General features: G+C 42.7%; 1 protein-coding gene across 2 annotated transcripts in view; it reads right to left on the bottom strand.

Annotated features, from left to right (window-relative positions):
• Positions 1–24,766, bottom strand: part of ERBB4 (erb-b2 receptor tyrosine kinase 4) — a gene marked incomplete at its 5' end in the record, with an annotated part of 578,832 nt that overhangs the window by 86,685 nt on the left and 467,381 nt on the right. For both annotated transcript variants that reach the window (XM_083864953.1, XM_083864954.1), the window contains 2 exons: positions 1,845–2,030; positions 22,934–23,032. In XM_083864953.1, the coding sequence (XP_083721079.1) occupies positions 1,845–2,030; positions 22,934–23,032 (285 nt within the window). The remainder of the gene's footprint in view (positions 1–1,844; positions 2,031–22,933; positions 23,033–24,766) is intronic.

The raw sequence follows: 24,766 nt of genomic DNA, 5'->3' as shown, positions 1-24,766 counted from the left end.
ATGATCTCACTTCTTTGCACTGCTTGGTTACTACCTCAGGTTCCACGTGTCTGCAACACTTCATCTTCTCCTCCCACATCACAGGGGTGATCAAGAAAAGCAGCAGGCACCAATTTTCCAGGGAATATCCCTAAATACAAACCCTGCACTAAGCCAAAGCCATTTACAGAGGCAATCAGTTTAGAAGCTGCTTCACTTTGGTAAGAATCCCCAAGGGAAAGCCATGGCACACCTTCCACAGGCCCTCCCAGAGATCTGTCAGCTCTGCAAGCTCTGGTTTAGCCTGTCTGCTCTCCTACAAGGGTCACAGCAAAGCCAGCACAGCCGCTGGCCCAAAGAGGCAAGGGCCACATCCACACACTAAGTGAAAATTGTGGAGGATTACCTCTGCACAGATGCCACTGTGTAAATGTTTTGCATCAAATAACAGCCACTATCAAATCAAAGGAGCAAAGAACAGATGGGGACGAGGCTGAGGTGAGAGAAAGGACTCCAAGAGGAACATGGATTTTTCTCTCCCACCTTCCCTGGTCTGGTATCAGCCCTAAATAGACCTTAGCACATCTCCACACAGGAAATCCCCATCGGTGTGCTCCAGTACTCCCTGGCAACTCTGGCTGCTTTACCAGCACAGCACAAGGTACTAACACATCTACAGGATGCTGCAAGGTCAGACTGTGGGGTTTGGTTTTCCCCATCTCTTTTAGGGACCAGCCCCTCTACCCAGAACTCCAGTAACTTCATCTACTCTCTCCTTCAGGAAGGTTTAACAACAAATCTGATTCTGGAGAGAAAACAATCCTTATTCATGATGATCCTCAAACTTCCGCTGTTTTTGAAGAACAACACAGGGCTAGGTGAATTTCTGCATTTTCTTACTTTTGTATGAACATTTTTTGTATTTAAGTTTTTAAAAGAGGCAAATGTTTGCTTGATATTTAGTCCAGCAAAAGAATTGCTGACTCTCCAGCTTTCTCTTCAGTGCTAAAAGATTACCATTACAACTTGAATTAAGATTTTATAATAGGTGTTGTAGGAAATCTGCTCAAGGCTGCAGATTTAATGTAAGATAGCTGTCTGTGGCACGTGTTTGTAACAAGCATTTTCACCAAAATAATCCAAAACTTTAAACAACTTCCAAGCATCTCAATGCAAAAAGCAGGCCCCAGACTGTCACTTGTAGTAACATCATTGTAAACAACCCCAGCTGTTCAAAAGAACCTTTAAAATGGATAAGTGATGGCCTTGTACACTGCAAGATCTTGTTATTCTTTGCAAACAATTTTCTGAGTACTGAGTACTTGTTCTTAGTACAACGCTGAATACCTAAACACACTTAAAACCAGCTGTAAAACGTTGTGCCAAGGATAGTTTGTGACCCAAACCCAGCAGGATCACCACCTGAGCAGTGACATGAAGGAGATGTTTATCTTCCTGGCAGTGTGAGGGCAGACAACTGCTGAGATACTTGGCAATGCAGATCCAGAAGGGCTGAAAAACCAGGGTATATATTAACAGTGAACAACAGAAGAGGCTCAAAAATCACCCTGTGTCCAGCCCCAGATTTCACACAGAGGCTTCTTCCTTCACCCTGAAAAACAACCTGTACCCCTCATCAACACTCAGTTAGACAATCAAAAAAATCACTTTGGGTCACATATTGACAAGGCATTTGTTATACAGTAAGCAGCCAAAATAATATGTATTTCAAGAACTACTCAACCTTCTTGGAAACAAAAACAGGCCTGAAAAAAATCCAACACAAACACAAGAAGAGTCATGTTTTAAAGTTAGTTATGAAAACAATAAGAAATGATTAAAAAATGCCAACATGAACTACTTACCTTGGCTATTTGGACACACCAGTTCAGCAGGAGCTGGGAGCCAATATTATCCTTATGTTCATGGACATAATCCAGGAGGCAGCCGTGAGGCATCAGCTGAGTGACCAGCTGGATGGTGGGGCTCAGGCAGACACCCAGGAGTCTCACCAGGTGTGGGTGGTCCATGCTGGCCATGATGAGAGCTTCCTGTAACAACAAAAGTGACCCAACAAAATGTTACCATGATGTGCTCAAAGACTGGGGGCACAGGAGTGACCAAACGGGATCACGATCCCCTGAGCACCATCAACTCCTGTCTATCCAGTGCCAGGCATTCCTAGGGAACCTCCAGCCTGATGGAATGCCACCTGATGTTCTGAGTCCCAAAAAACAAGAGTCTGCACAAATATAAAATTCTGCACTGCCCCACATTCCCAGTCCTGTAGCAGCCACAGGAACAAAGATAAGGTGTGATACACTTTAATTAAAATCTCCTTGGTCTTGTTTTGATGCCTTTTTGGGTACTACTTAAAACAGAGGTCAGACAAAATTTAGGGAATAAAAAGCAGTTTTATTTATTGAAGGGCCTTCAGGTACATTTAGGGCAGACAAAGGCCACCCAGGAGCAACACCCCAAAAATGGACGACAGGTCATAGGTTTTCACACTTTTATAGGTTTGGTCCACTTGCATATGGGGGGTTAATCTTCCAACTATAGCTACAGGTAATGAAGCCATTTATCCCAAGTTTGCTTTCCAAATCTGAGCCTCTCAACATCTGATTCTTCCATTACTTTTTCCATCAGATCTTGAATGAGTTAATTTTGGTTTTTTCCACACTTTAGCTTTGCACACAGAAAAGACTTTATTTCCCTTTTCTAGGCTGTAAGAAGTTTTCAGCGACCAAGCTGGTCCAGGAGCAAGGACCAGAAGGTTTAATCTTGGCTATGCTATTTGACCCTAAAGCTCACACCCCTTGGCCAGTAGCACAGGAGCTCCTTATAAAAACCCTAAAAAACCTGTTCTTAGAGGTAATGCTGCCATCACAAGCAACTGGCATTCAAACGTAGCAAGGAGAAAGCTCTTCTCTCTCGTTCACCGAGTCCTCCATTTCAAGACCACTTCATCAGGCAATGGAACAATGAAAAGTGAGATGAAATACTGGCTTCGTAAGGCTATTTTGGCTGTGTTCCTTTTTTTTTTTTTTTTCCCTCAAAAAAACCCAATATGACATCTGACAACTTAAGGAATAACAGCTGCAATAGTGCCAAAGAAAGAAAGAGGGAAAAAAAGAAAAAAAAAAAGAAAAAAAAAAGAGACAAATTTGCCACCAGAGGAACATAGATGTTGGGGTTTTTTTTCCCCCTTCCCTATATATTAAGGCAAAAGAAAAAAAATGGTTCTGGAAAGTAGGCTGAGTTTGTATTAAAGGAAATTGCTCATCATTGTACAAAGAATATTTGAAACCAAATTGCAGATATTTGCATAATAGTTCTTTTACTTTCTTTCCCCCTCTTTTTTTTTGGTAAAACAAAAAGATGAACAAGACACTAATTGTAGGGTTTTTTCCCTCCCAATAAGAAAAGAGCAGATGGTCCTCACTGGGGGGGAGTGACTCCTTCCCTTTTCTTCCCCAATGTATGTGAAGAAATAAATAAATAGGGGCTATTTGATGGGATAATGGCGGAGCAGGTCTGAGAAACATTCTGATACACCAAATTAGAAAAGAGATCTGAATTTAACTAGTTTTGCTCACATTCAAATTAATACAGTTCCCACTCACTTAACTCTTAAGTATGGGGACTCTTTGAAACAATTTTAGCTTTTCTTCTGCTATGACTTGAAAATGTCCCTAGAGGCCACCAGAATAAACACCTGTAGACAGGTGAATTATCCAGTTTCCAGAGCACAAATCTACTCTGCCTCATTTTTTCCTTTTCACCCCATTCATTTTTCTCCTGCAGATGCACACAGGGGTAGCACTTGCTGCCCACTTTGCCTCTGAGTAAAGGTAAGAGGTTCCTCATGAACTTGGAGCTGCAGTACTTTTCTTTATAATCCAGACTGATTAGAACAGAGATGAGAATTTTATTCTTTGTCTTCTTAGGGCCCACACAGAAAGCTTTGAAGCTTGTGTTCATTAGTCTTCAGCTACTTTCCATTGCCAAGTCTATCTGTGTCCAAAGGAAAACCACTTCTGTACAGTAATAAAAGCAAGCAGTACCATTTGTCTCATTCTGATGTTACAGGAAAGCACATGCTTTTCCAACAGTTTTGGGCAAAGGTTTCAGGGGAAAAAAGTAAAAATGTTTTTTATAAAATATTATGGACTTCTCCATAATGAATTGAGACACAGAGAGCAAGGAAATATTCATTATAGAGCTAGGCCACTAATTGATACTAATTTAGCATGAATCCTGGCTTCACATAGTTATCCTCATTACTAAAACTATTGTTATCTTTATTGAACTTCAAACTACATAAGAACTAAAATCAGGGCTATGTGTATCCAGCACAGCACAAACACAAAGTAAAAGAGATTGCAATTGTTCTGCTAGAGCCTGATTAGACAAAACAGACAAACAACAGAAACATCATGAATTAGCAGCATTCTAAGAATCTGTTCAGCAAATAAGGAATACAAGTCTCCAGTTTCAAATCTGTTTGGACATGAAAGACCCTAGAGCTGTAACCTTTGTTGCACTTTGACACTCAGCAGCCTCATTCCTAAAATAATTGTCTAAAGCTTTTTAAGCAGGTGAGGCACCTAAACTCACACACTTGGCTGGTGGCACTGGCATCTTTCAAAACCAGCCTCTGCTATTTTTTGGACCTTTTGGTAGCTGTGTGTCTGCAGCTGTTGCCTTTACACTCAACTGGCACAACTACAGGAATGAGTTTGAAATTCTAATTTAATGGAGAAGAAACTGAGGTACCAGAAGTATCAAAGTCACACGGGAAGTCTGGAGCACAGGTGGAAACAGTGCCCCGGATCACTTTTCTCTCCTGAAAAAATTCATGTCCATCATTCCTCTCTTCTGCCCCTTCTCAATGTGGTTATATTAGTGCTCCATTAAGCTCAGCTCCTGTGATTTATACACCCAGTATATAAACAGTAACATTAAACAATGACATGAATGTTATTTCAGTGGCTCACACTTACCTGCCTGACATGTGCACTGAGTAACAAGACAGCAGCCCAAAGAAGGTTGAGTTTGCAGGTCCCAGTGAGCAATCACCAGACTTATTACTGGTTTCTGTCAGCAGAGCTATGTCAGAAGGGGTCTGAAGAGATGCAATTATAATGTGGAAATCTGACCTAAAATTGTTTCCTGATCTATCCATACTCTGCAGTCATGTTTGAAATATCATTGATTTGGCTGCTGTTTCTGAAAAGTAACTCAATCCAGCTAAAGCATGGTTTTAATTTCAGCCTTCCAGGATGCATAAAAAGCCCCAGTTCTCAAGGCTGTGAGAAGAAAGAGCGCTCTTGTTGCAGCAGCCTTCTTGTTAGAGGGTAGAAATGAGCCCAGACACAGACTTCTTGTTTATCACAGCATGAAAAGGGCCCTGGTTTATTCCTCTTCACACCTCAGCCATCCTGACCCCAACCATTCACTGACTCTCCCTGCACCAAGCTCCTGCTGGAGGTTTCCCCTGCAGCCTCTGACTGCTGATTTCCTGCTGAGCTCTGACTGCAGGGATCAGTTTGCAGCCTGTGAGTGCAGCTTTTCCCCAGCCAGACTGTGACTGCAGGTTCAACAACAGGCTCTGACTGCACACCCACACTGACCTCACTGCAGGGATTCTCTCTGCCCAGGAGCCTGCTTCTTCATGATTCTCTCCTTCATGCTCCTGGAGGTTCCTCCTCCATGACGATCCTCCCCTTCCCAACTAAGCCCCTCTTTTATCTCACTCATCCTTATTGGATACAGCTGTGACTCACTGGGGTGAGGCTATATTGGTAATTAACACAGCTGTTACTGATCAGGGGTGAGGTCACCTGTATTCCCTTCTCCTGCATGCTCTGAGTGCACCCACAGCTTGTCTTGTAAAGTGTTATTTAACTTCCCCCTTTCCTGCTTTGATATGTTATTGCTAACAGCTGGAAACAGAACTTTTGGCCAACATGGTGGCTCCTGAAGAACAACCTTTGCTAGCACAGCCTTTGATCCTGTTTTTTTTTTCCCTGACCATGTAGTTTGTAAACCAGTGGACTCAGCAAGGTGCAGGTGCCAGTAGCAGTAAGATGATGCCATGGTCCATGTTGAAAATTCATTTCCACCCAGAGTGGCCCAGGGCACAACTCTCTTCAGCTCACGCCCTCATTCATCAGCACATACACAGAGCACTGGGGGACACTCACCGCAGGGAGCCACTGTCCTCTCCCAATGCTCCACACACACGGGCTCCCTGCTCAAGGGAAGTATCATGGATTTGCTTCCCCAATTTGGCAAGCCCAGTATAAATGTTACTGCTCCTCTTAACCCAGATGAAGACATTTACCTGATAAAGAGTTAAGTAAGCACAAAGTCTGAAAAATCTGATCCCCTAACTTTCTGCTTCTAAATATTCTTGCCATGAAATGCCCTCAAACAAAGCAAAACAAAAGATGCCAGGAAAGAACAACTCAGCTGTTTTTCCTAATAATTATCAAGTAAATAAATGTACTTAAAAGCTGACTTCATACTGCACTGTGCATTTTTTCTGAAAGCACAGCTGAGCTAACAGGAGAGATACTACACTGAACACACTCCTTTTTACATTAATTTTACAATTCTTCTAGTGGCTGGGACAAACACCTGTCTGAAATGCACGTCTGACCTGCTGCAGGGCAGATTCAGTCCCAGTCCAGCATTTAATACATTTCAAAGCCTTTTATTTGTCTGCTAGGTCTTACAAATTGTTTAGGTGGTAGCTGACTCAGCCTGTGCAGTCTGCAGGAGACAGCACAAACACACATTTAACAACACACATGCCCACACTGGTGGTATGACAGTGACACCCACGGCTGTGTTTCCTCTGTACTGCCTATGCACAATGGTGCTTTCATGGCTTTCCAGCACTGCTGTACTTCAAGGAATTTTTCAGAAGGCAGCTGAACCCGCAGGTAGCTTGTCAGGGCCATGGTTGTGTCCCTCCAGCCTCACCACAGGTGACTTCAGTTGAGCCTTCCATGCTCAGCTCAGTCCTACCCTTCTCAGACACGTTATTTTGCATAAAGAAATCATGTTACATTGATCATTCCTCTCTTCTGCCCCTGCTCCATTAAGCTCAACTCCTGTGATTTAAACACCTAAGCCTGCCTTGTGCCAGTATTCCTGAGGAAACAGGTTTCTGTGACTGCACCCTCCTGGCACACAGTGGCCACTCCCAGGTTGTGCACAACATTCCCTCAATGTCTCTCTGGAGAAGCAGGACTCAGGAGCAAATGGACAAAAATTATTAAAAATTATAAAAATTTATTCAAACTATTGTAAAATTAAAAATAATTTAAAAACATTTTAAAGGTAAAAATATTAAAATTGTATTAAAACCATAAAAATAAAGAATTATTAATATTTCCATATATCCACATCTATGCTCCAAGCATAAAGTAGGGTGACTGCTTACAGAACTACAGGTTCATCAGAGGTGGTTGCAGAGAAGTGTAGCAGTGCACATCCAGCTCCAGACCCTGCACTCACACTCCCCCAGCCAATTGCTTTTTCTACAGAGGAATGCTAAATTTGGCTGGCACAGCAGGGAATAACTTTAAAAAAAAAAGGACAAATAACTAAAAAAAGAGGTCCAAACGCCCTGTCATTAGGGAGGTTTAATGAGCTGTTAGCCAGAGTTTTAAACTAACCATCTCCTTGAAACTCCCTCCATGCCTGTTTTGCTTTAGGAAGTCTCCTTAAGGAACCTCTCTATGTAACCAAACAGGAAGGTCAACCATGAGTCTTGTTTGCATGTATTTCCTCAGAGCCAGGACAAACTCTTAGGATTAAGGAGGTTTTGAAGGGGTGGTTTTGGAGTTTTTATCTTTTGGATATAGGAGACTTGAGCTTTTTTGAGTTCAGCTTTCAATGAGGATCTTAAGCAGAGGTTCACTGGGTAGTCAGAGGAGTCAGTGCATACTTAGACTGGAGTACAAGTGTGCTGCACCATTAAATGGTGAGACAAAACTATTCAGAAAGTTCTGGAAATCCATGTGTCAGGTGTGCCACTACTCTAGGATGAAAATTAAGAATAAAAAACCAAAACGAAAATAAAATTTCACTTCAGGGATCACACCCTCTGGTCTGCTCACGATGGAAACAGCATCAGACAAGTGCCATTCACTTGACTCCTATCAAGCCAGCACCATGAGGAGAAGATGGCCCCAGGTCAGTGCCCTGCAGCCTGGTGAGCAGCCAGGCATGGCACAACACTGGAGCACCGTGCTCTCCTCCACCCACGATCAGAGCTGGTCTCTGGCTGCTCCCCCACTGCTGAGAGCCTTTTCTGGAGGTGTGATGTGTCTTTAAATGTGCTGCATCTCTCAGAGCAGGCAAACCCTCTGAGGCTGCCCTGCCTGTCACAGCACTTGCGCAGCACAGAGGGTACCAGCCTGACTGACTCCTCACAGGCACTGCCTGCATTGTTGACACTGAATTCAAAAGCCAGCCACTGCCCCATGTGATTCAAATGCATCAGAGAGATGCCCCACTTTCCTCCAAACACTAAAAACTAGCACAAATCATGGATGCAAAAGCTCTCACTCTTGAAGGTCATACTTGCAGACTGCTGGGTTAAACCCTCCTGCCCACCTCAGAAAAGCAAGAGGTCCTATTTATGCAGGAATAGACACCCTCATGCACTTACAGAAGCAATTCTGGCTCACTGTGTGTTTTTGAGCAACATAAATCAGGAAAAAAAGCAGCACTGTGATCCCTGTCCTGCAAACACTGAGAGCATGGACCACCCTGCTGACTCCAACAGGGCTCAGGTGCTGAGAATCAATGCTGAAATGCTTGAAAGTGAAGGAGAAATTTTGTAGAACTCCCACATCACATGCTTCTTCCTTCTCCCTGCTTAGTGCCAATTAAGTCTCCCAATTCATCAGAGCCTGAATTAGCAGAGGTGGAACTTCACCTCTAAAGCAACAGTCCTCTAAGTGCACAACAAACCAAGGGTAGATGTTTGTCTCAAACATCTGATCAGAGACAGCTCCCACCAGCATTTCTGTGAATCTTGCACTGAAAAAAATGATCATGGTGATGAGAAAGCAAAATCTAGTCCATTTTCAGTTCACTTTGGTGCATTATAGCCAAGGACCTCAGCAACCAGAATTATTGCCATTTAAAGTTGTCAGGACAAGTAACTGGGCTTCATTCTGGGGATTCCGTCCCTTGGAGATGAGGAGTAGGTGGTTTAACAGTAAAAATATCATGTCATTGTGACAAATGTTTTACTTACAGCCTGTGACACAGATCATTATTTCAGAGCACTCTGTCTGAAGTGATTTGTTTCTTCCTATTTTGATGCAACTAGCAGAAATATTTGAAGTTGTAACAAAGGTATCATTTCAGTGGTGCTCAAACAGGAGGGTAAGCAGACATTACCACTGACCAGCTTATATGTATTGTCAGCCTTGGCTGCACATACCTTTCCCAAGGTATTTGGTTTGATTTTTGATTTAGGATGAGTGATGGCAAGGCTTCTAGAATGAAAAAAAAAAAAACCACCAACAAAAACCTATCAAGTTTTCACTCCTTTCTGAAGAGTCTTCAGGCATGGCTTTGATATTTTCTGGTATCACTGAAAAGCTTGACTTTATAATCACACATTCAAAGCCCCTTCCTTCTTCAGGTTGAATTTAAAGGGATAGCATCGGATTAAAACCTAATTTCATCAAGTGCATAATCAACATTAAGAATTGTTTTAATCAAAGATACATTTTGCCTGGTATTCAGTTTCTCACAACAGAGAATTCAAATCAGACTCATCTCCATCTTTCCCTCATCTGTATTCAGCTGCACAAGAACCTCACACTCAGGACCTGGGTGCTGCAAAGGGATGGAAATTGAACATGGTTCATTGGACTGCTTGGTTCACTGTTAGATTTTTTTATTCTCCTGACCAAGGCAGCAACAGTAATCCACAAAGTCCTCAAACCTGCCTCATGCTCCTTGTGTCATGTCAACCCTGCTCTGCCTGTGATTTCCTCCTAAGTTTCTACAGCTCTGCCTCCCACCTTTTTTTCCCTACTTTCTTTTACCATCCCGCTGACCTACTCCTCGCCTGAAGAGAAGATTAAAACCTCTTTAGAAAGACTCTTTAAAGAACCCATGGCCCTCAAAGGGCAGGGTGGGGACAGCAGGGGAGGGGGCTGGGGCTGCCCACACCTCATGCAGGTCTGGGTGGGATTGCTAACACCTGGTGAGCCCTGAAGTATTTATATTCATTGGCAATAAATTCAGCTAAATTCCCCCTTAGATTTCCACAAGATTTGTCAGGGTAATACATCCAGACATATGTAACATTATAATAATAATAATGACTCTGTATTTTCATGTTGATAAAATGTTGGCATCTGCAATAGCCCCCAATACAAATACAACATCAGATCTTTGATGTATGGCCATGCTCAGGTCCTGGCATCTGTCAGGGCAAGACAAACAACTCCCAAACCAAACATGTTTCAATTAAGGGCTGCATGCTACCAATACTAACACCTCAGTCAAATCCATAAATGCAACTGTATTTAATAGTTTTTATTTCTGCCTGTGTGGATGCTCTTGAAAAGGAAAAATCTCACTGAATGACAAAAGCCAAGCAGGAATTTGTAGATAGACACCATTCAAACTTGCAGTACTGCAGGAGGGAATGCCTATTTTATAAGTGATCTAATTTGAAGATGCTACAAAGAGGGTGAAATAGTAATTTATGTCATGCTTTCATCCTCATTTGTGAATTACCACAATCTCAAGATCATTGTTTATGATCCTAATATGATCTGGTATCACAGATCCTGCATTTCCAAAGGAACTATCCAATTAACATGACTCTACAAATCAAAACCCAAACATTTTTTCCCAGCATTTTCTACAGCAAACTTTGACAAGGCCAACCAGGGTGAATCTGCTTTTCAACAGCCTTGCAGCTGCCTGGGAAAAAAGGTGGAAAAGGCTCTAAGTGATACTGCCAGGGAAACTTCAGGCACTGGAAGAACTACTGGTGTCCCCCAGGGATCAGAGCTGGGGCCAGTCCTGTTTAGTATCTTCATTGGAAGTCTGGATGAGGGGATTGAGTCCACCAGCAGTAAATGGGCAGATGACACCAAACTGGGAGCCTGTGTCCCCCTGTTGGAGGGTAGGAGGGCTCTGCAAAGGGACCTGGACAGGCTGGATGGGCCAAGTCCAACAGCATGAAGTTTTAACAAGCTCAAGTGCCAAGTCCTGTACTTTGGTCACAACAACTCCTGCAGTGCTACAGGGCGGGGACAGTGCCCAGGCAGGAAGAGACCTGGGGGTACTGGTGAACATGAGCCAGCAGCGTGCCCTGGTGGCCAAGGAGGACAATGGCATCGGGCCTGGAGCACGGAGGTCATTCTTCCTCTGTACTCAGCACTGGTGAGGCCACACCTTGAGTGCTGTGTCCAGCTCTGGCCCCTCAGTTCAGGAAGGACATTGAGTGCTGTGTCCAGCTCTGGCCCCTCAGTTTAGGATGGACATTGAGACACTTGAGCACATCCAGAGGAGGGAACAAGGCTGGTGAGGGGTTGGGAACACAAACCCTGTGAGGAACGACTGAGGGAGCTGAGGTTGTTTAGCCTGGAGAAAAGGAGACTCAGAGGTGACCTCATCACTCTCTACAACTCCCTGAAAGGTGGCTGTGCTCAGGTGGGGTTGGTCTCCTCTCCAGGCAGCACTGACAGAATGAGAGGACACAGCCTCAAGCTGCACCAGGGGAAGTTTAGGCTGGGCATTAGGAAAAAATCCTTCACAGAAAAAGTGGTTGGGTGTTGGAATGGGCTGCCCAGGGAGGTGGTGCAGTCATTGTCCCTGGAGGTGTTTAAAAAAAAGCCTGGACATGGGACACAATGCCATGGTTTACTTGATAAGGTGGTGTTGGGTGATAGGTTGGACTTGATGATCTCAAAGGTCTTTTCCAACCAAGCTCATTCTGTGACTGTGAACTATTAGGAAACCTGGAAGCTCAAGGCACTACCACTGTGTCCAAGTTAGTGCTCGAGACACACCCAGAGCAGCCGTGTGCATGTGCCATGCAGATCTGAAGCAGGGTCCATTTTCAGCCTGATCACAAAGCAGAAACCCCATCCACACTGTGGACATTTTTCCTGCCAGCACCCATTTTGCACCTTACTGCCAAGATCAGCAGTCAAGAGGCTTACATTTAATAAAAAAGCAGGAAAGAGTATCCATAGGTGTTCCACCATCAGCCTTTCTAACCAACACAATTACTATCTGACATGACTTTTATAGAGCCGAAGTGTGGTTACATATAATTTATCCATCTATTCCTTGCAGCTCAAAACAACATCAATTGTCAGTTCCTTGGTCAGTTATGTGGACTTCTGTGCCAGTGAAATGCCAAAGCCCCAGAAAGCTGCAGCACTTCACTGAGAGGAATATCCCTCACTTTTTTGCAGAGGGCTGACCTGCAAGTTTAAGTGGAGCTACAAATATTTAGAAGGTGACACAATGTGGTTCAAGGTGTTTTCTGGAACTCCACAATACTCTGCTCTGACTGCCAAGCAGTCACATCAACACTGACATCAATAACTCTTTTTTTGGTCAGGAGTTTCACTCCCATCTGTGCTCTTTGCCTGATGAAGACATTTGTCACAGAGCAACCAGACACATCTCCCACCTCTGGTTAAAACCAGGCAGGACACAGCATTCAGCCCCTCAGAAATGCTCTGGGAAATGGTTCCCTGCTGCCCACAATTTAACCACATGCACAAAGTGTTTAACATTTCAGTTTGGACGTGACAACATTCTTGCCTAATGAACATAAGTCTGAATTTTGAAACAAATTACTTCAAAGGAAGAATTCACCAGAGTTCATTCAGAAAATGATAAAACTTGGTGCTTCAATCGCTATCATATTTCAAAACACATCTTCTGGCTGAGGAATTCACTGGAATATAGCTCCTTTTGAAAAGCTTCAGCAGAAACTCTTCTTTTTAGTTTCAGGAAGTTAATAAATGTTTTATCTAGAAATATTTGTTCAACGTTCTGCCAAGAAAACAATTCCAACAAGGAAACTCATTTTCTCTCCTCAGTTCAAATACCATTTTTTCCAAATGCTTTGGTTATTAAAATAGCTTTTCAGAGGAACTTATGTTTTTAGCTGGTGACTCTAGCTACTGATTTAAACCAACAAGACTTCATTTTAAAATAAACCCAAAATAATTTGCTTGGCTTCAGAAAACAAGAAGCTAAATTCTGCTTCTATGCATAGTAATAATCCCACTGAATTCTTTCACAAGGCACTGCCCAGGCAGCAAAAGCACCCCTGACACTGGAGAATGTTTCCAAAAAGATTCTGCCCAGGGGCTGCCTATCCACTGACATGGCCCAGTCAGTGAAAGCCCTGGGAACTGCCTGTAGCCAATCCCTGGCCCACATTCCCCTCCTCTACTGAGATCTTATCTTTCTATCAGATAAACTCTTCTCTGTACCTCAGCTGCTTTCTACATTTGCACTGCTCCATGTCTCAGAATTTACCTGTGCAAGTTCATCATGGAGAGACTTCAGAGCTGCAATTTGTCACCACAGCTCAAAAATCTACATAACCATAATTCTCTGAACATTTCTGTGTCTTTTGTCATGTAAAACATGCATATAAAACTAGACCATGGCCTATGAGAAACATATGCAATTCTATTTTGTAAAATGCATATTAGCCTCTGTAATTAAAAGCCTGATACTCCATATGAAGCAGAAACCTTCAGGATACATTTGTAATCACCTTGCAAGTAACTAAGAGGGAAGAATACCTATTCTACCTCTCCTGCTGCTAATACACAATTTGCTTTAGACATCAAGCACTATTCAGCACCTTTGAAACACCTGAACTGGGCAAAAGCTAATGAAAACAACATTTTAGGCACATTCTCAGTGGATAAGTAGCTAAAACTTCTTTGTCTGAAAAAAAACCCCTCATATAGTATTTGCTTGTCTGCATAAACAGCCTAAGGCAATTTAAAACCTGAAATATAATTAAAAATCAATTAAAAATTAATTAATTTGCTCAGAGGTTATGGGATCTTGATGGAATTCAGAACTCCATCTATAAACTGCTGTAGCAATAATCATTCTTCTCCCCTTCATCTGTTGTGTCTGTCCTGAGTGAATCAGGGACAATCTTACCACACTTTCAACAGGTCCAAGAGATGCTGTATTATCACAAGAAGCAACACCATAATTAGTATGGAAAATATTGCTCTGCAAAATCTCCTTTTTTTGGAGCTACAGCTTCAACATAGAAGGACCAGGCATGTCAAACCAGCATCTGCTGCTCTGTGGACTGCCAGCCCCAGTGTCACCTCGAATTTAACTGCTTATCCCAGTTATTGCACTGATATCTAAAAGGTATTGGCAGAATATTGCAAAGATTATCAGCAAGCCAGGCAGGAACCACCTTTCCCTGTCTTATTTCTTCCATCACAAGCAGCAATAGGAGTATCTGATTATCACTTGTAAATAACAGGCAGACTATTAATACAAACAGACATTAATTATTTTTATCAATCTGTGACAGCTGCTGATGTGTCAGAGGAGTCTGGATCAGTGCTGAGGCACAGAAAACATTTTTTGGTGGGATTATTTGCAACAAAGCACTGAGGGAGAAGTACTGCAAACTACAGTATTTGGAGGTAAAATGTGTTTTGACAGTGATAGTTGAAATTTGGCTCCTATAAGCCTGTGCTTCTGTACCCTCAAATTCCTATTAAAAATGGCCACAGCATTTTTATGTACACATGGATTTTTTTTTCCTCACAACATAAAAAGCCTTGTTCTCCCTTAAGTTTAAGTTGACTTGGCACCTCATTAGATCTGCTGTTAACCTCAAACCAGTGATGGCTTGTTTGGGATGCATTACAGTTAAGCTTGTGGAAACAGTACCTCTCTTTTATTAACAGGGGTCCCATAAAACGCTGCATTTTTTATCAGTTTGGCAACATTCCGGCAGACACGGTGCCCTTTAGGAACTTAAACATTAACATGTGCCTATTTGGTATTGCTAATAGGAGCTGGAGGCACAGAGAAGGAATGCAAAGCTATTTCTTAACTACAGGTTTTCAGTTTGAGTGATAAGGCAACACTTGTCACCCTGTTGTTAGTGCCAAACTCTGCTTTAAAACTGGGTATCTGTGTCAGCTTCTTCTCATAATATATCAAGCATTATTAAAGAACCTTATTTTCTTTAATTTAATAATTTTACTGTGTTTTTGCCACTTTTATTTCTGCACAATTTCAGCAAGACTGTGAGAAGAATCCCAGCATCCCCAGCCACTTTGCTGCTGTTTCAGGAAGATTGTTTCTCCTGTTTGTAGTGACAAGCCTGTGAGCTGCAGCCTTGCACTCCAGCAGGATCTGTGCCTGCAGAGGTAACATTTCCCCTCTCTTAAACACCACCAGCTACTGGCTGTGCAAATGAAAAGCCCCACACCTGCAGGTGCTATCCTTTTGGGATGACCCCAAAATTCATGGCTTTACAGCATCCAAGAGAAATTTTTTACTGAAGGCAGTAAGGTTACTCTCCTAAAAGCCCACATCCAGATATGATCACATAAGCCCAGGGAGAATAAGAAGCTGGAGGAGAGCATTCTGACCCAGGCCCAGATCCAACCCCTGGTAAAGGGTGGAAACATACAGCACAATGCCAAGAACTACTGAATACAACAGAAAACTCATCATGGAATACAAATCCCATGAGCTCCTGATTAAGTCCCCTAATTAAACCATTGTGTACCACTTATGATACTCCTAGCATCACCTCTCTGCCTTTTTTTTTTCTTTTTTTTTTTTTTTTTAATAGTCTCATCCTTTGCCTGTTCAATTTCTAAACACTTTTCCAAAAGTGTTGCTCTCCTGCTGTGTCCTGATAAAACAGTGGCAAGTCTGGGATCCTGCCCTTCAGAACAATCACATACACAGCCAAGAAAGTAACTCACCTCATGTTTCAGTAACCAAAAGTACTCACCAAGGAGACAAGAATCAACCCTGTTATTAGAGCACCTTATACATTGAAATAGAGAGTGTAATAAAAGATCTCAGTTCAAAATGTTTCCTTTATACACACACATTTTACAGCCCAAAGTCATTCTTGAATTTGATTAGACTCTTGAATACTTTCAGTTAATCTACAGCAATATTTCCCTGTGAATAAATGAACACTCTCATCTGATCTTCTTCCCATGCACAGGTTTACCCAACCTTATGCAGGGTTTCCACATCAGAAAGCATTGCAAACCTGAAATAAGGAGTTCTGCAATTGCCAGAACAAAAAGCATCTGAATGTACTTCCTGACTCATTTAGGAGTGGCTCATAATGCCAGACCCTCACTAAAGCATGGGACTCTTCTTTAAACCTGTGGCAGACTTCTTGGAAGGATTACCCTAGAGGTGAGTCCTTGCCCTGCTGAATTCACTGACCAATTCACAGCTCCCATGGATTTCAGTAGGGTTCAGACTTCCCCCATCACCAGCAGCAGGCAAACTCACTTTCCCTCACTGCATTTTCCAGTTAAGAGTGTTCTGCCAGCAGAATTATTTCCAAGCAGCCTGGCTTGTCTGGCTGTGCATTTTTTTTCACCACACAGGCACACAATCCTGCACATGGAAAATTAACTCCCCCTGCACATACACACACATTTTACCCTCCACGTGCTGTGGAGGGGAAAATAACTCAAGCAAAAGAAAAATTTTAAAGAAAACTTTCACATATTTAAAGAAAAATTATTGCTTTAGATGGAAAGAACGGAAAAGTAGCCTTGAAACAGTTAACCTTCAGATGACTAAAAGCAGTTAACCTTCATCAGAGATCACATTTCCAGCTTCTGCAGAGGCTGAGCACTCTTGGGGCCTGTGCATGGTATGCAGCATTCTCAAGGACAGCTGGATTTCTGGCATCTCTGGACAAGTTGGAAATTGTAATTGCAATCACAGTGAGCTTCTGTGCCTGGGACTGATAGCAGACAGTTCCCCTGCTAAGTGGCTCTGCTCACACTGCCAGTGTGCACGAGTGGGAAGGAGGGGGAGGCTGCACAAAAGGAAGTCTACAATCACTGGAGTTTTGTCACCCCTTGTCCCCCACCTCCTGCAACTTGACAGAATGGAGTGCAAACCTGTTTGAGCTGGAGCACAGAGGCAGGCAGCGCTTACAGACCCCTCATGCCAGCTGGAAAGCAGGATGTGTACGGAAATGACAGCAAAAGGGGATAAGGAAAAATGTCTCACTGCTGCCATAAAGGATTTCATTTAATCCTAAACCTGCCCTTTCAACTGAGGTTCAGGATTAACTCTGTTGTATTTCCCAAGCAGCCAGGCAGTTAGTGGAACAACTGTGGAGTGTCTGGATCCCACTACTGTTATTAGCAGTGTCTTTTCAGACTGTCAGAAGCATCTGCATGGCCTGTTGAAGACCTGGGTCAAACACTGGGCTGAGCAGGAGCACGATGTGTACAAGGAATTAAAAATATTAAAAAATATTTCTCCAGTCACCCCCACAGTCACATAAGGCAGGATTTTACAAGGAGACTGATTGCAAATGCACCTGTGTCAGCTGAGAAATTGTGTATCCCAGAGTGTGTCCATAGCCTCAAGGGCTCTGTGAATTCCACCCTGGGCCAACCAAAGAACCAAAAGCTTCAGCCTAGAACTTTCCTATGTCTAAAGCCAACAGTGGAAACCAAGAACAGGTAAGTCTTCTCTCACCTTCTTCACCTGACTAGCTAGCTGTATCTCCAGCCTTTCCATCTCTCTGTGGGGTTTCAGCTGAACAGGAGGAAGAATTCTCTAGTTAGCTACATGATTTTTTTGTCTTCAATCCTCTGAACTGAAGATAAGTTTGATATTGATATCCTCAAGCTGAGGGCTTGTCTTTACTGTAAGACAGGCGTACAATTTAGAAAAAGCTGTTTCTGCAGCACTTCTGAGTGATTTATTAATTTAGTCCATTAGGCCAGACATAAATAAAAGATGTGGGTGTCAGTCCCCTACATGCAGCTTTAATTTGCCTGCTACACGTCTGATGGAGGTCACTGTCACTTACCACCTCTGCACTTGGCGTGACAAATGTCCTCCCACACTCCAAGTGCTGCCACTGCAGACAGCAGCGACTGCAGCGAGCACGGACCAAGCCAGGAAAGCCCCTAGATCTTAATTATAAAACCATAAAAGAAACCAACTGCCTCTGAAGCTCTCTTACTAGGAAACAGATGAGAATGGGAAATTTATTTCCAACCATAAATCCCAAAGCCTTCAGTTTAATTTTTCCCAAGTTAACTTTCTCACCTAGCTAAGCAGCGCTGCCTTCTATTATTAGCTTCTGGCCCAATATCAGCTGACCACCATCAGTCAAACTGTCTTCATCTCAATGAGCTCAGGGACTCCCAAGGAACTCTGTGTATGCTGACTTGTGCTTGCAGCCTCTAATTATATTCTAACAGATAATGGAGCATTTAAATGCAGAGAGGATAGATTAAACTTGTAAGTGGCTCAAAATCCTGGAAACAACCACAGCTCATAGGATTACTTCCTGGAAGCAGCAAGCTTAGAGGAAAGGCCCTCTTCAGCTGTCTGTTTCCCCATGACAAGTTTTTTAAGAACGTGTTTTTAGCCTCAAAGGCTGTTTGCTATGCTCTCCAACTGCAGCAAGTCTTTAGGATTTATTACATTGTCAGTTGAGTATCTGGGTTGATGTTAAACCATCTGACCAGGCCAATGGCTACTTGACTTACCAGACAATCATAACAGTCAAACAAATGGAGGCTGAGGAGCTGAAATTGTTCTCCCAAGTTAAATTGTAAGTCTCTGCTCTACCATCAAGTAGCCTCTTAGCTGCACATTTGCCTTTTTTTCCTCGCTACAAGATTCTCTTTCCTCCATAAAGCTCAGGGCCATGAGATATTCCGTTCCCAGCCCTGGGTGAGGAGCAGCATGGAGCCCCCTCCTGATGCCCCCGTGTCTTGCTGGTGACTCCCTCCCACACATCCTTTGAGCAGCAGCAAGAGCATTTGCACTCTGAATTCAAACTCCAGCCCCCTTTTGGGGACAGGGGAGTGTGATCTGCCAGGGCAGAAACTGTGCCCTGCAACTTAAGCACACAACCATGCTGAGGGGGAAATCCTTTAGACTCTGTAATTATCAACATACACCCAGAAGTATGTGGGGAAAGAGGGTAAACCTACATTTTACAAAACAGTAACAGCAATCTGTGTGTGGGGAAAATAAATCCATAGAAGGCCTCCTGTGCATTCTGGTTCTTGTCAGATTTTACCTTTTTCTGACCCACAGACGGGGCAATTGAGAGGTGTATTAAAACCTTTTATTCTATTTTCAGTCTCATGTGAAGGGTGAGACAGTAGAGACAGTACAGATGTTATAATTCACACCACCACAATCAGAAGCCAAATTATTTCCTAATTACAACACATGAGCATTTTTTTGGCCGGTCAGATTTACCACATAATGCTGCTAATACTTTTAAACTAATCATTTAAAAATACCCCTCGTGGGTCCTGCTACAAGACATCTTTCATAGTTCTACTTCTCCAAAATATCTGGTCTATTTGTAAGGCCATACTTCGAAACTTGTTTCCAGTTCCACTTCTCTCTCAACCATGTCTGTCCTATTCCATGGCCTAAGTCAGCATATTTTCTCTCAGAGTTTGCATACAGATGTACAAGACTATGTGAGCCTTCTGTCAGGCTTTGAGAATTCTCTACAAATCCATTTCCCACATTTCCCCCTCTTTCTTGAATGGAAAAAATTCTTTGATGGCTTTTGCCATACAAAGCCATTTGATGGCTTGATCATTTGCCATACACAGTCAACTAATATCAGTATCACTAATATTGTCACTGTAACAATTAATACATCTAAAGGCCCAGGTTATTTTGCAGACTCCAGCTTGTATTGTTGTAGCAGGCACAGACCTACTGCAGTGACAGAATCTGGGGACAAACACAGGGAGCAGAGGGAAAGGGCTACCTGGAAATGGGGGGAGAAAGCCTGGAAAACAGACTCTGCTGTGGCTCCCTCAGGAAAAATCCCAAATAAGGGCTGTGCTTTTGGATGATGGCAAATTCATCACCTCCTGATGGGAGGTGCTTGGCCAGAGCAGGCAGGGCTGACATCAGGCATTATATCATTATAGTCATTACTGCTCCATTAGCAGGGCTCCAGGCTGCTGAAATGGCAGCCCAGCAGCCAAACTGTTTTTCTTTACACCTTCATAACGTTTAGCAGAATTTCAGGAGCTGGCAGAGCACTTTTAGACTCACATTCTGCCAGTATTAGGAGTTTTCACCAGATCTATGGGCAGTGCCACTAACATCTACACCAGCCATTTCTGGAGTGTCCCACGTACTCCCTGTGCACACAAAGTGCTGTTTACCAAAGGCTTTCCATTTCCCAGGGCCTTTCTACAAGGAATGCTCACTTTTACTTACAAGTACAAGGACTTTCCCCATCCAGGAGGAAATAATTGCTGACAAAAGCACACCTGTACTTGACAAGGACAAAAAAAACCAAAGCCAAGGGTGTGACTCACATAAGGACACCTTCCCACCAACCTCCTCTTCCCATTCACTACCAACATTGTCAGACCCTTATTTAAGAAAGAATTAACCCCGCCATGTTCACAGTGGCATTTGGCCACCTATATACCAGTAAAAATCTGACAAGTGCTTTTAACCAACGACCATTATTCTTAACACTCTTTTTACTGAAGTACAACTGATGCATTTTGCTTGCAGATGTGCATTTGAATATTTCCTCATAAAATAAGATCAGTAAACAGTATCCAGTTTTATCAGAATACCTATACTGACTGAAGTCTTGAAATAAGAATGAACAACACACTTTTTTTACTCTAACTAGCATTTCAGTGAAAGGTATTTAGGTTACCTCCCCATAATTTAAATTTTGGCCTAAAGTTTTTAAATGTTTAAAACTATGTCTTTTTTTGGGAGGAGTAGTCGTATTAAAACCATAAATAATTCTTAGGTCATTCTCTTTGAACATGTATTGTTTCAGTAACAACTGGTTTAGGAGGTAAGGATGGCAAGAACCTCTGTATAACTGGATGAGTAATTATTTCACAAGAATGAAATTTAATCATCTTCATCAGTGCAGTACAGAAAAGGATTACAAATAACTGCACATATATCAAAAGCAGCACTGATAGAAAACATATTTCTCCTTATTGCCACTTGTATCAACTAATGATGAAGTCTAATTCTTTTTTATCGTGATTAAAAAACCCCTAAGGATTATTTTTATCCTCAAGAACTAAAAAACTCTTTAATTTTCCCCTCATATTGCTACCACAGGGTCAGGGAATCAGGAGCAACTATTAATTTAAAGAGAAACCTTTCCTACTGGAACTGCACAGTCAAAAACCTCCAGAGTTCCCAAAAGCCTCTTCATTTCTGAGCCATTTATCAGATGTTCTGATGCAAACACTGGGGGGAGTATGGTCCAGTGAACTGAACTGACCTAAGCTGAGCTATGAAACCTCAGACAAGAAACTCTGCCTTTTACCAAGGACCTCATGTTTTCTCTGCTTCAAGGTTAATCAGTATCAGAGGAGGAGATATTACAATATTTCTCTATCAGATCAAGGGGTCAGATCCTGATCTGGTACAAGTTGCTCAGTCCCACTGACTTTCACACAGAGAAAACAATTCCCTCACCTTTAGGCTGGAATTTATCACTGACTGACCACTGACAGCCAGTTCACTGGATCCCACCTCTCCTCTTCAGGCACTTCTATTATTAGTAAGACTCTCTGTCCATTAGGCAAAAATATCTAATACCTGTTATCCCTTTAGTGCAATTAATTCATTTTAAACAGTGCCAAAACTGCCTTTTTATTTATTATTTGTGCATAACAATTACTGAATGCAATAGAACCACAGAATGTCAGTATTATCAAGGTTGGAAACGATCTAACCAACGTAAATATGGAGTGTTCAGTAAAAAGCACAGGAAATCCCTTCCTTCAACTCCCTAGGAACTCACACATGAAGCAGCTGTCTGGGACACATAAATCTATAACTGCACATTTTTGTTCACTTCTAGGTGGAAGAATAGACTATATAATGGGAGTACCTTCTCTCCTTGTGGCTTACAGACTCATTAATGATAACAAATTAGACCTACACACAGAACAGATCAGCAAGACCTAAAGTCATATGCAATTGTCAAGTTCACAAGAGGGACTTAGAGAAAGGGTGCAAATTTCTATGACTCGACAAAAAATTGTCATTAAATAAGATACAGATTCATGGAGTCAGTGAGCCTTGATCTTGACACAGAACTGAAAACTGAGTGCAAAGCCTCTGTGATCATAGAACATTCATGGAAATTACCATCTTGACCTCTTATCCATGGTATTTCAGATTAGCAAAGAAAAAGGACTTTTAAATCCAGCATATTTTATTTTTTCCCCCTCTCCCTGTCATGCTTTGCTGCTGCTGCCAGCTCCCAGACTCTTGGAACACCAAAGTGAAGGAGAACTGAGCTGAATTTCTGTTCCTGTGAGTTCACAGGAACAACACAGACCTGTATGTATGGTAAAATGTTCCCCTGCAACTCCTCCTTTCTCTTCCATGGCTCTTCTGCCACAGAAAGATAAAATATCCAACACATCAGACAGAGGAGTTTTAGTCTTATACTGATAGAAAAACAATTTATTAGAAAACTCCAAGTACCTTGTGGCACATGCAGTGGAAAACACAGCCCTGCCAGGTGCTGTGTACATGCCTCCTTCTGCTATTTAAATATAAAGAAAGAAAAGTGGCAGGAGTTTGTCTTTACAGCCTCTATGGACTACAGAAAGACACCTCCCCTGCCAAACCCCAAAGACATTGCTCATGTCTTACTTACATCCATAAACTCCACGTTGGCTTTCGGACCAGTGGTCTCATTCAGGATCTTAATGGCCACAGGAATCTTTACTGTTTCTCCCTCAGGGACCCAGATCCCCTAGAAAAAGAAAAAAAGGCATCAGAAGACTAATAAGACAACAATTAGAAAGAAATTGATTCAGAGTTATAGTTCTTTTTGACATAGTTTGACATATTATGCAGATCGGTTAGAAGACTCAGAACTGAGCATACACAAAGTTACAAAATAAAATTACATAAAACTATTCCTTACATCAACACTAAGCTCTGATATAAACCAAAACATTTTGTATCAGTGAACATTCTTGATTTTCTTGTCCACAACAGGGTGTTGAGGGGGTTGATTTTTTTTTTCCTTTCCTTGTTACAGTGGAATTTCTCCCATTACGTTGCTAAGAAGCACTAATGGCTGGGTGCTTGAGACAGCTGTGAGGAGAAACTCACTGATCAGAGCCTTTGGACAGTGACAGTGCAGCTGCTGCTTGGGAAAATAACTTGTTTTGCTGCTGCAGAGGCCCAGCTCGGGCCTGTTTTCCTTCTGCTCCTGAGAGCAGCCACTGAACTGGGACCTGGTTATCCCCTGCCCCACTAAAGGAGAGGCTGTCACCACGCTGGGAGCAGGGCTGGTGTTGTTCTGGCCCCCTGCTGTTCCATCAGCACTGCTCTGAGGATTTTTGGGGCTCTGTAGCCTCCATCCCCTGCCTGCTGAGACCTCCCGTGTCTTCAGCCTCAGCTCTGGAGTTTCTGATCCAGCTCTTCCATCTTTTCCCATCTGGGACAAAGCCGCCATCACTGCATCCTGCCCCAGCCCGCCCCACAGCGCCCCCTGCAGCCGCGGGGGATCTTCACACATGCCCCGCCCACCGGGAGCCACCAGCGCCCCTGCTGGCTGTGAGCGGAACTGCACCCAAGGGGAAAGTGCCGCGCTTGGGGAGCTGTTACCGCGCTCTCACTTCTGTTTATTATTAATGCTGTGGTTGTTGTTTGGTTGCCTGGTTATACACACCAGTAAAGAACTGTTATCGCTATCCCCGTATCTTTGCCTGAGAGCCCCTTTAATTTTCTAAATTATAATAATTTGGATGGAGAGGGTTTGAATCCTCCATTCCAAAGGAGGCCCTGCCCCTCCCTAGCAGACACCTATCTTTCAAACCAGGACACAGGGTTTCTAAAGAGCAACAGGAGCATGGCCATGAGGCACATTTTCTAGTGACTCAGATAAAATTCTGATACTGATTTGGATATAATTAAGAAACCCCTAAATTTTCTGTCTGGATTCTGATGCTCAAATTTGAAGCTATCAGTAAACTCTCAAAACTGATTATCATCAGATCATAACATCATGCAGGAACAGAACACCCTGAGAATAATATACCTAGAGTGAAACATTTCAGGGCTGTTTGTCTAATTACTTAATACCTGAGAATCAAAAACTTCAACTTCCTTGTCTAAAAAGGAAGTTTAAAATTAAAATACACAAATTATGTGTGTCTTGGGCTACTTTTCCATCATTCTTGACTATTGCTGTGTTCTCATCAGCCTTGTAGCATCCATCTCTATCATTTTATTATAATCTGAGTGTATTCAAACTTGTTATTCATAAATCTATTCCCATGACCTTGCAGCTATAGTGACCTGGTCTGTGCTTCCTTTTCTCCCCTCTTTGAGGACAGATGCAGGTGCTCTGACTTACCACCTTGATTTGGCAGGTTTGGGCTGCTCCCAAAGGGTTGGGGAATTGGTTTGACTTGCCCACTAAGCCCTACTTCATGCCTCTGAGATCTGGACATGACCAACAGATCTTAAAACATAA

The sequence above is a fragment of the Zosterops lateralis genome (genome assembly GCF_965231275.1).
Source record: "Zosterops lateralis genome assembly, chromosome: 7".
In the NCBI taxonomy this organism is placed as follows: domain Eukaryota; kingdom Metazoa; phylum Chordata; class Aves; order Passeriformes; family Zosteropidae; genus Zosterops; species Zosterops lateralis.
The sequence above is the reverse complement of the archived record's forward strand: the minus strand, read 5'-3'. Positions and strand labels throughout refer to the sequence as shown.